Source organism: Pituophis catenifer, unplaced genomic scaffold (assembly GCF_029215685.1).
Source record: "Pituophis catenifer annectens isolate HBS135680 unplaced genomic scaffold, rPitCat1.0.hap2 SCAF_3, whole genome shotgun sequence".
NCBI classification, from domain to species: domain Eukaryota; kingdom Metazoa; phylum Chordata; class Lepidosauria; order Squamata; family Colubridae; genus Pituophis; species Pituophis catenifer.
Genome location: NW_027256883.1, coordinates 154,219,121 through 154,236,269, shown reverse-complemented (window position 1 = coordinate 154,236,269; position 17,149 = coordinate 154,219,121). Strand labels below are relative to the sequence as shown.

The window sequence follows — 17,149 nt, the reverse complement described above, 5'->3', positions numbered from 1 at the left end:
CTGTTCATCTTTCTAAGGCAATCTGGGAGAAATCAGAAATGATAAAATAATAAATCTCAGTTCTCAGAAATAGTAAGAATACTCATTTCTTTCTTTCTAATTATGGACCTTACTGCCTCAGATGTCAACTTTTAAAAACACAAATTATACCAAAAACAGGATGATAAATCAATTGTTGAACATTCTTGATTTGGATAAATGTTAGAAATAATTACATCAACTGTCCTTTGTTTGAACTATTTATTAATCTCAGTAAATATAGACTAATAAAACAATAGATTCCAGAAAGCCCTAGTGAGTGGAAAGTATTTCAGTTCTCACAGAAAGTTCAGAATTTCTCATATAAATTTATCAGCTCAGCATCCCACATTAAATTCCATGCTGTTCCAGAGGGTCCCTCAACCTACAGAAGAAAGGGCTAAGTGGGAGTAATGAGACAAAAATCATGTATACATTTCATATAAACAATGTTCCCTTTCCTATATCATCTGGGAAAACTGTTGTTACTGACAGAACCGATAGGGCAAGCCACTAACGTATAAAAAAAGAGCAAACCCCACTCCCTTCTAGCATGATGATGTTACCTAGTTTGGTAATGAAATGTCTATAAGAAAACAACCAAGCTGAAAGAACACAAAGGATCCCAAAGCTGTGCTTAGAATATCAAGCTTTAAAGCACATACATTCAATTGTACTCTCTGGTCCTTTACACTATTGTGAAATTTCTTTCCATAGTTCTTTCAAGTTATGGAAGAGAAAATCAGTCAGCCAGGATTACAGGAAGCCATTTTATTCAGATTCTAATGAACTGTTATTTCCATTCTGACAAAGAATGATGCACTATTATTTGTTTTCAGTTTATTTTAGTATTATTGCACACTCAAATTGTTTGAAATAGAGGTAGGGGAATCTTAGGCAGTATAATTCTATGCGTGTTTACTTGGAAGTAAATTGCATTGTTCTCATTTGAATGTATTCAAAAATCATTGTCCATAAGATTGCTGCCTAAATGTGATATAAAATGGTTTAACCAACAAAATATATTTAAAGTACACAGTGACACATCTTTCCAACATAAATTCTGGTGATATAAAGCAAAACAATAATTGGTTCTTTACACAGGTACATTAATACACATTATTCTCGTTAGAAAACATAACAAATTAGATCAGACTCTAATTTGCTTGAAAAAAATCTGCAAGTACATTGTCCAATGAAATATTAATCTGATTCCAATAAAACAACTCATTAAATCAGATACTTCTTAACCAGAGTTCATTGATTATCAAATTCAAGTATTTAGAACATTTTTAGCATCTATATTCTTGAGAATAATCACAGCTGACAATGGGTACATATACCTACTGGTGAAACAGATATGCACATGCATGCACACACATACATATGCACAATTATACATTAAGAAATGTATAATTCAGAATTTCAGTAACATTCTATTTATTAATTACCTTATTTTATCACTTTTTTCTACTGAAGTACTAAACATTTGAAAACACTTAGTTATTAACAAGTATTGTATTGAAACTTACTTAAGCTAGTTTCAATAAGATTTTTTTCTTGGACAGTAAGTCTCACAGACAAACTATTCCATGGTATTATCTTCAGGACTAGATCTCACATCCAGATTTTCTGCATAGTTCTAAATATAAAATTGGAAACCATGCATATAGCAGTGGAAAAATCTTTATATGGGGCATGGGAAAAACTATTAGAATATATGCAAAGTACACATGTCTTTCCTATCTCTCCTCTTTTTTCACTATCAAAACTGCTAATTGTGAAATTAATAACTAATTGTTCAAAATCATACAGAAGAATCCTATTTGTTCAAATCACTGGAATCAATTGTTTTACTTACTCTACTATATGTATCAACTTTAAACTTACATCTATATGTTAACTTTGCAAAATAGTTTTTTTTTTAAATATAAAAATGTGTTAAAGGTGTTAGAAATCTAAAACATCCCTCACTGATACATAGCTTGATACAAGAGGCATTCAATATTCAATTTCTCAAACAGCCAATGACAACAGACTTTCTGAAAAAGGTATGTTAAGGGCCAGAACAAATATAGCATTAATTATATAAATTCAGTTTACATACATGGACTTTCTTCTATAAATAGTATCCATAGAAAAATGAGGAGTAATTATTTCCTTCATTACCTGTGCGCCAATAAAAATATCTTTTCTGATCTTTCTACTTGCATTTTACAACCATTAAAAATGTAGATATTGAGCTAAAATTTAGCAACAAATCATATTTTGAGCTGCAGATTTTAGCTTCTCTAACCTAGTTTTTTTTTTCAATCTCATTCCCACCCACTCCCAAATAATGAGAAATATTTAGCTGTGTATCTATTTGTATCACTGGCAGTTTAGATCTAACTTACATTCTTATCCAAAAAAAGCTTACTCTATTAAAACGCTCCTTCCTCCATGTGTTGATACTGTATGAGATTATCTTTGTGGGCAACAAATAGAGAATCTTGCACAATTGTGGTGAAACTGTGAAGTGATTATTTCAATATGTTTCTCCGTGGTTTGCTTTAAAAAAACCCTGAATTCTACAGTATGTGAAATAACCTTGACTTCTGGAAAATCAAAAGACAAAACTGTTTAAACTTAAGTTGAGGATTCAGTAGAAGAATTGTTTCCTTCTTTCCTCTCTACATGAATATATCTTTTCCATCATCTTTTATAGTAATAATTTAGCACAATCAGCAAGCCTGGTACCCTATTTTTCCTCTCTAAAAAATAAGCTGTTTATTAAGACACCCTCTGAAATTGTATGGAAAATAGCACAAAGAACTACTTGGGATGGAAAGAGTTTCTTTCCTATCCTATTCCATTGGAAGCCACAGCTGGCTTCTCAAAGAAAAGTATTTTATATAGCCTGCATTTTTAAATTAATATTTAGTGTAATACAATCGTGTGTGTGAGAGAGAGAGAGGGAGGGAGAGAGAGAGGGAGGGAGGGAGGGAGGGATGGAGGGAGGGAGAGAGAGAGAGAGAGAATGAGAATTCTCTTGAGTTCAATGGATTTTAATCTGAGGCAATTAGTATATACTACATTATTATTCCAATTTAATCCCACAGAGAGCCTCTTCATTAATTTCAGTAGAAAAATATCCATTATTCATCATATCAATTCATTTTTCTTACCAAACATCTACATTTTAACAAAATATCATGAAACATAATAATTAACATTTCTATTGCAAACATTCAGATTTATACAAGCTCATGTCGACAGTCATCCAAATTTGCTGTAATTACAGTTTATTTACACTAAAACAAAATATGAAGTCACTATGTAAATGTAATGTTTGTTGTAGCTAATGCAGCAAGCAATAGCAAATTAGTTTAAAACAGCAATCACTCAGAAAGCTTTTGTTTACTTTATATCCTGAATGCTAACTATTCAGAGGGACTAATTCATAGTTACTCCTCTTGTGAGATGGTGGCTATATAAATTTGATAAATTAAATAAATATATAAATGTAGAAGAACTGACCTGAATTTATGTAAATTTATTTCACCTAAGGGAAATAAACCCAAATTCTATATTTTCTCAACCGCTGGGATATATTAGCCTCTACAACATATAAAGTTATGTTTTGATTTCAAAAGCAGTTCTTTTCAGTTTTGAAAGTAGCTCATTATCCATCAGGGCATACTATTGTTCAAGAATGAAAATTCAAAAAATTCTTCTTCTGCTGCATGCAATCTTGCATACTACCAATGTTTAAATTAGAGCAGGGGTGTCAAACTGGTGGCCCACGGGCCAGATGTGTCACACGCAGGCCACACCCACCCCAGCTCTGCAAATGGGGAAAACATCGTGAAATGTCACGACGGCAACATGATATGGCAAGTTTGACAACTATGAAACCTCAGCCAGGGAAACCCCTAGGGCTCTTACAGTCTGTGGCTGATCCAACCCGGCCCTGGGAGGAGATCACCATGGACTTTATTGTAGAACTGCCAGAGAATAAGGGGCACACCGTGATATGGACAGTCATCAACTTCTTCTCCAAACAAACTTATTTCATGCAGTTTACTGTGAAATTCTGGCGAGACTTCATCAGCCTGATTGGTTCTTCCCAAGGCCTGAGTTCAGCATTCCACACCAGCACCAACGGTGCGGCAGAAAGAGAAAATGCCATGGTGGAATGGTATCTGAGGTGTTATGTCACCTACCAACAAATGGATTGGGCAGACCTCCTTCCGTTTGTGGAGGTGGCGTACAATAACGCAGTGCACAGTAGCACCGGGTTCACCCTGTTTCGAGTGGTTAACGGGGTGGATTTCATGCCCATTCCCAAGTAGCCTCGAGACCCTCTTCCCTCCAGTAACCTATGCGAATGGGTGAAGAAGATACAGGAAGTATGGAGCGCTGTGAAGATGGCATTAAAGAAAGCAGCCGAGACTCATAAGATGCAGGCTAACAAAAAACGGGCTGCCCACAAACCTTTCCAGGTGGGGGACCAGGTGTACCTTTCAACTAAACAGCTCAAGTTGAGAGTACCTTGCAAGAAACTGGACCCAAAATACCCAGGCCCTTTCCCAATTGTTCAGGTGATCAATCCCGTTACTGTAGAATTGAAGCTCCCATCCTTGCTAGGAAGGGTTCACCCCGTCTTCCATAGCAGCCTCCTGAAACCTGTGGAGGACTCCAATATCTGGTCCTTCCCTCCACCACCTGGTCCAGTAGGGGGGGACTGGTATGAAATAGATCAGGTATTGGATTCCTGACTTCACAGGGGCAAACTACAATACCTGGTTCGGTGGAAAGGATACCCCTCCACTGATGCCTCATGGGTGGCGGATCAGGATGTGATAGCCCCACAGTTGCTTAGGAAATTCCACCAAAAATACCCTCACAAACTGAGGGAGGGAATACATGTTGTGGTGCCCTGCTTAATGACTCTGTCTCCTGTCTTCCAGGTGCGGTCTTGGTAGGGGTGAGCCGCCTGTCGAGCCCTGATCCGGGGCTCACATATCTGGGGGGGAGGAGCACATGAGCCATCCATGCAGCAGCAGCACAACACCAAGGAAGTACAGGAGCGATGGGCAAGGCTGCGACTGCTGCAGTGAAATTTCTGGGTGCTGCGCTCTCCGCTCCTCAGCAGCTGACCGCACAACAGCTGATCGCTCGTGGGTCAGCCCTCCAGTCAGGAGGGAAGGCGGCTGCTGCTGCTGTGGAGAGGCCCAGGACACCTAAGATGCGCTTGTCAGCTGACAGCCTGCCAGCTGGTCACTTTGATGGTTGGTCCTCTGGTCGGGAGGAACCACTATTGCTGCCGACGGTGCGAGGACCTAGAGACAGGCCTCCAGCACGGAGGAAGTGCTGCTGCCGCTGGAAGGATAGGAAGGCTGCAAATGCTGGCTACTGGATGCTTGGTGACTAGCGGCTGTGGCTGGACAGTATGCAAGCATAGTCTCTGGACTATAAAACACATTGGGAGGCAGACACTCCCAACGCTGACTTTGCAAGGGACCCTGTTGTTCCCTACTCACTGTGTACCAAAGTTCCAGACCAGCTTTGAAGAATAAAGATTGGTTTGCCATTCGTTGGCTTGGCTATTGGATTGCTGTTCCTTTGCTCTTCTATTGAAAGGCCCCAGGTCCGGCCCTGGATCTTTGGAAAGTAAGTTTTGTGCCATAGTATGTTGCTAAAACAATTGATCAGTAGGCCGAATAAGGTTATAGTTTGAATAAATGTTATGCCGTCTTTAGTTAATGCCCACTAATCAAGTTGTCTTTTTTTGCTTTGCATGCACACCTCTTTCCAAACTGCTTTAGCTTCAGAATTCTCACAACTCTCTGTCCTTCATATGAGAGAATTGGTTGCAGGCACAGACTTCATTTCATGTGATCTTAAAATTTATTAAATGTTCTTAATCACTCAAGTCCTATAGATTTGTAACTGAATTTCATCTTGTACCACAAATTTTCTAAAACAATGATTTTATTATCGCCAATTTCAATAATCATGCTTTGTCAAATGTAATTGGAGAAGCTATGAATGCAAAACATAACTATGAAAAACTGCTGGTTCTGTTGAAATAATTTGGAATGTGCAATCATTTCTGCATGGCTTATGCTCTTTATTTTATTTGTAAAACAAAATAAGAATCCTTAGCCCGACCAGTTTAGAAAATGTAGGATAAAAAGAGCTGGAAGAAATAGTACAATAAAATCTCCTGTTCTAAAAGCATGGTTATCATCTCTACTAGCAACTACCTCTCATCAATTTACTCCTGGAACAAAGCTTAAAAATTTAATAATAGCAGTGCTTTGAAAAATGCTCATTGAAAATCTATTATAGACTCTGGCCTTTGCATATATATAGTTTAAGGATAGTAAAATGTATAGAGTTTTGATAACCTCAAATATACTATTAACATGAAGCCCTATATTTTACATTCAAATTTATTTGTGACTTACCCTGGCAAACTTGATGAAGATGGTGGTGGCAAGTCTGGCGTTAGGACATACAGGTTGTTGTTTTTGGGCAAGTGTAGAGTTTTTAGAATAATCTACAGGAAAAAAAATATTTAAAATTTAGAAGTGTCAAAATGTTTCGGGTCTGTATCTGAAACATAAAGCCAAACTGATGCAAAATTATATGTCGCTACCAATAGCAACCATAATTATGTGAGTTTAAAAATCACAAGATAAGAAGAACAATTAATAACAAGTACAACAGGAATCTTATTATGCTCCTGATGAAAATCTTTTTCCCCCACACACAAAAATCCCATTGGTAGTAATAATTGGTAATATTTAAAATTTTTATTCAGTCTTGCCCTTAGTAGGTTTCATTGCAATACAACTGCATGTAACACATAAGGTACAATTTAAAATGCTGCCAGTCCACAAGCTTTCTTCTATTACCAAAGAAATCAACAAGCTTTCTTCTATCGCTAATATCCGTATTAATTTCCGAAGAAACACAGCAGCCCTTCTTTATAGTGAAGAGTCTTACAGTCATGAAGCTAATTAATATTGTACATGTTTAATCTTCAATGAATCACGATGTTTCTGTAATATGAAAAAGTAGCATGCCAGGCTTGTCTTATTTTCTAATAAAATCATTGCTACATTTTTACCTAGTAGGACTCCTGCCCATTGCCTCTTTTTCAGTAGAGAAAAGACCAAACACACCTTGCAGATATTAGGCTTATTATGTGTGTTCTGTTCTGACCAGATTGGATGGCATTTGTAATATTAAAAAAATATTCACAATGATTCATTCTAGTCTTTGATACCAGCATCTAAGTGATGCTGTTGATCTATCTCAATGCCTGGAGAATTGAGTACCTGGATGGGGAACAACAGGCATCAACTGAATCTCCTAAGTAAACCAGACAGGAAATACGACCAGATGAGCTAATTCTATTTTATTGTAAGGTTACATTAACAGTACCCTATTTTGTTTGTTTGTTTTTCTCATTTATGAACCACGCATCTCCCTCAGAGAAACTCTAGGTGGAATACAAAAAAACATCAAAATACAAAAATAGCATATAAAAATTAAAATGTTAATATTAAAATTTCAAAATTAAAATGTTCAGGAGGAGGCAATAATTAAGAATAATTTAGCCCTGTTAAAAGTTAATTAAAAAGGCGAAGGGAGGGCTCTCAGGGCACCAACCAGCTTCATAGCTACGTGTTTCTTTTCTTCCCCAGGCAGAGCCATATTTTAACTTCTTTATGAAAGACCAGGAAAGTGGGGCCCTGCCCCACTTTGTGGGGGTGGGAGAATATTTTGCAAATGTGAAGGTACAAATCTCCTGCTGTCATGTTTAACCATCAGTTTAATTAGGACAGGAACTTCCTAAATTTCTTTCTCGGACCATTAATTCACTAGGGGCTCCCTCCTCTCATCTGATAATTTCCTAGGAAGCATCTCTTCCCCTCATCTTTCACCATTACACTGTCAGCCCCGGCACAGCCGGCACTGCCACAGCCCACCCAGCTAACCTTGATCCTACTGCCTCCAGGAGGCTGCCAGCCACTGCTACAGCCTACTCTCATTCCTGAAGGGAAGGATGATGTCATAAGGCAGCCAGCAGCCTTCTCTGCTGTTGAATTGCAAGCATCTCCAAGCGATGGGAGGCTCCCAGAGGGAAGGAGTAAGCCTAGCAGCCCTGAAAGTGCTGGCCTGAACTGGGAGCTGAAAGTGCTGAAAGTGCTGGCAGGAGCGGGGCTGAAAGTGCTGGCAGGACTGGAGCTGATTGGGGATGATTGTGGCTTGCTGACATTCCCTATACACAGTAGGAAGTAGGTAGGAATGAGGTGGGTGTGACCAGTGTGTGGGCGGGTAGCCCATGGATTAGGAGTGCGGGTAGAAGGGTGGGGCTGCTGTAATTTTGAGTGGTCATTAAGTGGTCATTAATAAGTTGAGAAATGCCTGTAATTTTCCAGATTTCAGGTTTGATTTGTAAAGCTCTCCATAAATATTAAGCCTCTGAATCCTCAAGGGCTTCTACAGCAAGTTCAGTTTTTATCAAAAACGCAAAATATGTAACACAAGCTCCGCCCTTTATGAACTTGCATACAGTATTCACAATGCACAGACTAAAGGTGCGCAGTTTCCACTTCAAGACAAATGTTGCCATTTGCCGTCTCTGCAGATGGCCATGCAAACCCACCTACTCTGTTCACTTAATGGGAAACTGTCACCTTAGGTATCTGAGAATTATCTGGCCCTTGGGTCAAAAAAGTTTGTTAAACCTATCCAGATCACAGATCTCTGACAACAATTCCTGTGTTAGAGATGTTTTACATTTAATCTGGAGATCCCAAGAACTGAACCCAAGCTCTTCCACATATAAATATGTCTACTCTGGCATCCTTTTATATAGCAAATTAACAGTATGTTGCATGTCACTGGTGAAGATATAGAGTGGTGCTGCACCTTCATGCATGATTTATGAATCATAAATCCAAAGGCACTTTGGAGATAATCAAGTTTTCCCAAAACCACTATCTCACCGTGGAATGTAAGTACAGCACTGATAATAAATTGCCATTCAGTTTCTACTTGAATAAACCAATTTATTTCAATAAATGATTATTGTTGTTGTTGTTGTTGTTGTTGTTGTTGTTGTTGTTGTTGTTATTTATTGAATTTATACCCCGCCCTTCTCCCCAAAGGGACTCAGGGCAGTGAACAGCTGAAAATTAAAATAACATACAATGTAAAAGTTAAGATAACTAAAAATAAATTAAATTAATCGGCCTCTCGATGATACAGTGGAAAAAATAAATTTAGATTGTTTTATTACCAGGACCAAGGCAATATGACTACAATTCAATCTTCATTATTTTAGGGGGTTTTTTCCCTGACTTTTTTCTCATATATAACTCAAGGTGGCAAACTTATCAATACTCCCTCCTCCCCCACCTATTTCCCCCACCACAACAACCCTGTGAAGTGGAGTCGGGTTGAGGGAGAATGATGGCCCAAAATCATCCAGCTGGTTTTTCATGCCTAAACAGTCTCCTGGTTTCTAGGCCAGCATCTTAACCACTGCACCAAACTGGATCTCAATATTACTTAATGCTTCTTTTAAAAACAGGCTTGGTACAACCGCTGCTTTTTTTCTTCAGAGGAAAGGTGGGATTATCAGAAAGTCACCAGGAACAGTCAGTTACACACAAAGTGCTCGGTTTCAATTTATATGGAATATAGGTGGGAAATGCCATTCGGGAGATGGGCAGAATGCCATTTTATGACTGTTGTGACGGAGTTATTTATAAATGAATATCAGTTGGCCAAAGCCTATGATGATAAAGAAGGTAATGTCTTGTGATATGACTTGGGCTTCTTTGTAGCTTGTAGAACTCAAGGAAGTGGAAAGAGTTCCCTGTCACCTTTGCCCTGGATCCATGTCTTCCTGACTATTTCAGGCATGGGAAACCAATGGGTGGATCAAGGAGGTTATTAATGTTTCTTTGAGGAAGAGGGTGATGCTTCCTGCTTTGAATGAGATGCTTATATGCCCATTCTTGAGGAAACCATTCCTGGATCCAGCTGGTTTTGATGACTTCTGTCCTTATTTCTTTAAAAAAAATTTCCCACAGAAATATGTGCTACCATTCATAAACAGCTAGTTAATGTGCTTTCAGTTCCAGTTGGCAGATTATGAATATCCAGTCTTGGATTTTATCATAGGTTCTATTTTTGCTTTCCTTTTGTGGTTCATTTTTGTTTTAATATTGGTTTGGATTTAATTATTACTTTTCTTTGATGTCATACACAATCCAGTCTTTGAGATGGCGGCAGCTTATGTACTGTTGATAAATAAATGAATACCATATAAACAATGGCATAGATTAAAAAAAGTATTTATAATGCGATAGAGAAAGCTTTCTGTTGCTACTTGGAACAGGAACTAAAGGAAGTTGTAAGAGGACAACTGAAAAAATCTGTTTCCTACAAAGCTTTTCTCAATCACTGATAGTATATTAAAAGAAGTCCTATCAGAAATAGAAATATATATATATATATGTCACCTTCCCTTAAACTATAAAAGCAGAGAGATACAGATGATGTAACATGGCATGGCCCCATGAACAGGGTTTTACATGATTTCTAGCCCTCTCTAAGGGGGGAGGGGGAATCCTCTGTTTTTACACAGTGTACAGGTAGTCCTTAACTTACAACAGTTCATTTAGTGACCGTTCAAAGTTACAACATATTAAAAAAGTGACATGACTATTTTTCACACTTGTGGCCATTGCAGCATCTCAGGGTGACATGATCAAAATTCAGACACTTGGCAATTGATTTATATTTATGAGAGCTACAGTGTTCTGTGATCACCTTTTGTGACCTTCTGACAAGCAAAGTCAATGGGTAAACCAGATTCACTTAACAACAATTACTAATTTAACAACTGCAATGATTCACTTAACAACTGTAGCAAGAAAGGTCATAAAACGTGGCAAAACTCACTTAACAAATGTCTCACTTAGCAACATAAATGTTGGGCTCAATTGTGGTCATAAGTCAAGGACTACCTGTATATCTTGTGTATGTGACCACAAGAAGGTGCCATGTCATCCTTATTGGGAATCTTCAGATACAGAATATTAAAAGAGAAAACGTGCACTGAAGGAACAGAATATACTGCCCTGAATATTGTCTAAGTTAACTACTGTCAAAGTTAAATGTTATCCTTTGTAAATATTGTGCCTTCATTGTACAAGCAATCATGCCATTTAATCCAGAATATTTTAGATATGCTGACACATTAGCATTAGTTGGCAAAAACGGTCCATTGAGAAAAAAATCCTGTAACAAATATAAAAACTTACACTATCATCTACATCTCCAGTCTTCCAGCCCTTTAGCAACATTTTCGATGCAGGAATCTGAAGCTCATTTTCTAAAATATGTTTGATCTCTCCTGGAAAAAAAACACAAAGGAGAATCATCATAAAACACTTCTGCTTTTTCTGCTTTATCTTTATAAAGCATAGGCAAAATAAAATCTAAGAATCCCAGGCATTACTCAATGCATTTTAAACATATGTCTTTAAGTATTTTAGTTTATCTCCATAAATTCATATATAATAGCATTAAAAGTGGAACACTGAAAAAATGTTTAGAATATAAACAAGAGAAATGCAAAATAATAATAGATTTTACTTGAAATGCTATTGAATTTTGATATTGTTTTTCCCATTTTTTGTAAAATGAATTAAAGGAATTCAGATTTTATTTCTAAATTAAAACAAATGGATTTTTTGATATGTTTAGGGCAGGGGTGTCAAACTCAATTTCACTGAGGGCCGCATCATTTATTTTATTTATTATTTTATTAATTCAATTTGTATGCCGCCCCTCTCTGAAGACTCAGGGCGGCTCACAATGCATTTAAAATCATTATAAAAAACATGTAAAAATTAAAAACATTAAAAACATTAAAACTCATTCACACCATTCATGGCTGGATCTCACCAGATCGCAAGAGCAAGATCAACAGCCCCAGGCCTACCAGAAAAGCCAGGTCTTCACCGCTTTTCGGAAGGCCAATAGGGTGGGGATGGTCCAGACCTCAGGAGGTAACTGGTTCCAGAGAGCTGGGGCAGCCACAGAGAAGGCCCTCCCTCACGGGCCCGCCAGCTGGCATTGTTTAGCTGACGGGACCTGGAGGAGACCAACTCTGTGGGATCTTACCAGTCGTTGGGAGTTATGCGGTAGAAATAGGGTTGTGTTTGACCTTGGTGGGCCACGGTGGGTGTTGTCAAGGTGGGTGTGGCCAGCTTGACGTCACTTGTATCAGTGGCACCTGTGGTGGCCAAATGTTAAGTTAGCACTTCCCTCAGACCCTCCCTCACTATCATTATAATTTCCTTCCTTCCTTCTCTTCTTTTTCCTTCCCTCTTCATTCTCCTTTCTTCTTCCTTCCCATTTCCTTATTTTTCTTTCCTTGCTCTCTTCCCATCTTTCCTTTTCTTTCCTCTTTCTCTTTCTCCTTTCCTGTCCTTTCTTGCTTGGTCGAATGCAAAAGGAGAAAGATTTCTCCTTTTGTTTTGTTTTTCGTTTGTTTTGCTAGCCCTCTGCCAGTGAAAAAGACCCTGGAGGGGGCGCGTGTACCCCCCAGGTCCCATTTTGGCCGCGATGGCCTCTTGCAGCCCTTTGCCAGCAAAAACGGAGTCCGGGGGCCCCCAAACTCCATTTCCGCTAGCAGAGGCACCATGGACCAGTCCTTTGCTGTTTCCAGGACAGCCCCATGGGCCAGATCGAAGCACCCCACAGGCCGGATCCAGCCCATGGGCCTTGAGTTTGACATCCCTGGTTTAGGGTATATAATTTGCATTAGAAGTTTGCTTTCTATGATATATGCTTTGGGCTCTAAAAACCTTCCTAAATTGTTTGAAATGTTTAAAATTTACACATAATGTAACTATTGATTTACCATCTTAGCTAACAGCTACTTATTGAGACAAAACGCTTTTCCATCTTGGCATATTCCACAATGGGATTCAAAAGTTTGAAGAAGGTATGTGAGGACTGACTCTTGGCTCTTCTACAAAAATGCATTCTGTTCCATCACTAAAATTTGGTCCTCAATATCACTCACGAGAATGTTAATTAACTGTTTTGATTGCTGTTAACAGAGCTAAAGGCTAAATTGGAGTAGAATTCTTTCCTTAAAAATCTTTGTATTTCTCTTTCAGATCAAAATTATTCTTTGTATTTCTCTTTCAGATCAAAATTACATATCAAATTGATTCTAAGCTCCAAAATTTGTTAGTTTATTCAAAGCCCTTTTCAAGCACTGAATTACCCCAACTGAGCAACACTATACAACTGTTGCTCAATAGCAAATATAGTATGATCAAATGCAGAACACTAGTCTCATGTTCCAAAGCCGATGTCATCCAAGTTCCGCATGATTTTAATTATTTCTCTATTCACATGATATATGTTCCTTCCATCTGGTGGGCATTTTATGCAATTACATTACTAGAAAAAAAAAGTTAACATCTGACTTTGAGAGAAGCATTCATGCACATAACGCACAGCTGTTTTTGCAAGAATGTGAACTGAAGATGTTAAATTTGGTATTAAAAAGACAGACTTCAATATGTCAGATAGTTATAAAAAGTTTTTAAAAATAGTTTTAATATGGTGCTTAGCAGTAGTTTTATTGCATGTGTAGTTGATGGCAAATCCAGCTTTGCTTCTGTATAATGTGTGAATTGACCCTGAGCAAAAGACAGATGGAAGATATTAAAATACTATTGAAACACTAATGAAAGTATGGCCTTGGATTAGTAAAAAGTGAAATTTCAAAACAGAATGCAGTCTAGTGGGGTTTTTTCCCCCCTGCCTGATTAAAAATGAGCATTTTATTAATCTATCAGCTAAAGTGATCTTAAAACATTGATATCATTTTCTCATTTGGAGCTGTGCAAAATCAAAAATGAGACTGAGAACTTGAATTTCAAACAATCTCAAAAAAAAGACACAATTCAGTGAAGAATTGAGCATAATAATGGATATGAAATGAATAGCCAAACAAGTACCTGCTTAGCAAATAAAACATATACTTGCCACTAGGTGTCACTCTTTGATTATATATTACTTTTTTTTAAAAAAACCAATTCTGGACAAACACTTGCCACAATATGCCTATGATTTTTTTATTGCATTTTTAAACTAAATACACCATCCAAAGTCCCTCTTTGAGAGAGATGGGTGGTTCAGAAATGTGATATATAAATAAACTAAACAAACACTTATTTTAAAAGGAAACATTTGTTTGATATCACTAATCATACAGAGTTGGCAAAACTGTTTTAAACAAATACAGTGGTACCTTGGTACTCATTGTTAATTGGTTCTGGGAGGCACGATGAGTATCAAAACCAATGAGTACCAAACAATTTTTTTTCCAGAAGGAATAATATAGTGACACAAGGCAGCCAACATCGACAAGTTCTAGCTTGTGTGTTAAGTACCAAACAAACGATGAGTACCAGGACAAAATTTTCACGTCAAAATGTGTTGAGTACCAAATTCAGTGAGTTTCAAAGCAGCTGAGTACCAAGGTACCACTGTAATAAAGTAGCATCTTCTTTCTACCTAGTTACCCTAGGAAGCAAAATAATATATAAGTAATATGAGATTAATAGATAGGAAAAGTAGATGCTGTGATACATAACACTAATTCCAGCACAACAAACACCCTGTCTGAAAAGTGTAATGATACAGTTTACAGCATAATAGAAATCACTACATTTTGTAAATCAATGACTCCATGACGACTTTATAATGAGGGCAGAATTCCCTTTTCTTTCTGTCATGGTGGTATTTCTCTTAATTCTGGCACCCCTTCAAGCACAACATTTTGTAATCTTTAAACTGAATTTAAAAGCATACATGCTCTGTGATTCTAACCTGGTATAACAGAGATATTATACACTGCATTAACATGGGTTCTTGTATCTTTTATCATTATTTTGGCCCATCATACAATTATTAATTCAAATGCTTAAAGAACTCAAACGTGTCTTCGTATTCGTTTCCCAAGACTAACACTAACATTAAGTTTACAAGTACTGCTTTTATATATCTCTTCCCTCCCCTCCCCTTCAATGAAACAAGTCAGACTTCAGGTCACGTTTGGCTGAATAAATCTCTACTCTTTCAGAAATTAGATAACAAATAGAAAAAGTTTTAGAGCTATTCATTTATTTTTTAAAAATTATATAACTGTCCATCTTTTTAACATAGCCCTGATCAGTTCACAGACAGTAATAAAACACTATAAACAATTCTTTTAAAAAAAGCATAAAAACCATCCCCACCACCAACAGAAAGCTAGATAAATTGCTTCCTTGCAGAAAAGAAATGAGTAATGTGTACAAACACCTGGGTACTACAGAACACACAGAAATCACCCTCAGGGTGAAATTGTAAAACTTTTCCTCCTGCCCTTTCAAGTCAATGGACTTTTGGCCCTGCTTTTCCCAAGTTTGAGATTGTAATGCACCTGTTGTGTGTTTACAAATCAGTTATGCCTGGGCTTACTAGAGCTCTGCCAATTTCAGCTCTTACATATATTTTGTATTATAATTAAATTTGGTACTTAGTTGGTTTTGTCTTTTTTTTTCCCCTCAGTAGTTTCTTACCAACTGTAGAACTGTCTTCGAGCACCACATCCACATTTCGATCTCTGTATTCCACTCTGAAGTCAAGCATTCGTGGTTGTCTTTCCACTATTTGTCTGGATGGCACTACGGGACGAAATGCAGAAGAGGAGGAAGATGCTGAAGACGATGGCGAAGGATGACTAGCGGGACCATAGGTAGGCCTTTGTAAAGATTCTCCACTATATTCACTGAAAAACATATCAGCTTGGTGTCAAATAAGGACAATTTTCCACATTTATGCACGCTCATATGCTTACATGTATTAATGTAAATTGTGTCTACTAGCCATGGCAAAGGGCTTGGATTTGTACAAACCACTTAGAATATGCATGAGGAATTAGTAAAACTATCTGAGGTAGTTACAAAGATGTTGACAAAATGCTGAAAACTGAAAATGACTATATTTGAAAAAGTCACCGGACTAGAGAGAATTGTACTGGAGTGTATTAAGTGTCAGCAGAATATGATACTTAAGTCTACACCAAAGTGTCCTGAACCAGCCTATGGACAAGAATCTATCAGCAGAAGGCCTGTATAGACACAACATGATGTCCTTATGTAGAAGGTAAAAGAACTGCCTTATAAAAGGTTGTGAAAATAAGCAAACTTGTGAAATACCAGAAAACAAAGTGGCAATAATAATGAGGATGTAATCTGCAACCACTAAGAATTTCTAAAGCAAGACTTCTTGCCACATAAATAATATATGAAAAAAATATATAAACCATGGGTAAACACTACACACTCGGGAGCTGGCCAAAGACAAAACATGGAGCAGTTGAATATCCCTATTCATCTGGGCAAATGATCAGTCTAAGAATGAAACAGATTCCATTTACAATCATGTTACAGTTAAAGATAAACCCATGTTTCCTACTTGCCTTATCTTTGCTTTGGGCTAGCTTCCATTGTTTGATATGAATATCTATCACTGACTGATTGACTGAGGCCTGATAATAGTTAACATTAATGTTTAATATCAAGTTCCATTTTGCTTGGGTGCCACATTTTATATCATCTCAGTGATATCTCATACAAATGAAATGGTATTGTAACTTATATGAATTTTATTCTGATATTTGCCATGCCTTAATATCTTTCCCAAAATTTTCTGCAAAGACGACTTGGTTATTTTGCTTTGTTTGGAGAACCTGTTAAAAAAATTTGGGTAGTTCTTAAGATAGGCAAGTTCTTCAATCAACTGTTTCACTTTATGAACATTATTTGACATTACTTCCATGAACAGTACAGAAATGCAGCCACAGGTGGTGAGCATTTTGTTCCTGAACAAAAGTCTTTTGATTCTCAGAATTATTTGCCATAACTAAATAGACCTCCAATTAATTCTGCTAACATCCTAACCTGCAATAATCTTAACAGTTGTCAGGACTTAGCCTATCTTTTTTAGCTTAGATGCTTTTCAAAAACACAATTATAATTATAAA

The 17,149-nt window shown here is 37.3% G+C and overlaps 1 protein-coding gene across 1 annotated transcript in view; it reads right to left on the bottom strand.

The window, feature by feature from the left end:
* Positions 1-17,149, bottom strand: part of FAF1 (Fas associated factor 1) — a 198,552-nt gene that overhangs the window by 144,167 nt on the left and 37,236 nt on the right. Inside the window, exons 4-6 of the mRNA XM_070939550.1 lie at positions 15,684-15,892; positions 11,355-11,446; positions 6,474-6,565 (exon numbers count right to left, since the gene is read on the bottom strand). Of these exons, the coding sequence (XP_070795651.1) occupies positions 6,474-6,565; positions 11,355-11,446; positions 15,684-15,892 (393 nt within the window). The remainder of the gene's footprint in view (positions 1-6,473; positions 6,566-11,354; positions 11,447-15,683; positions 15,893-17,149) is intronic.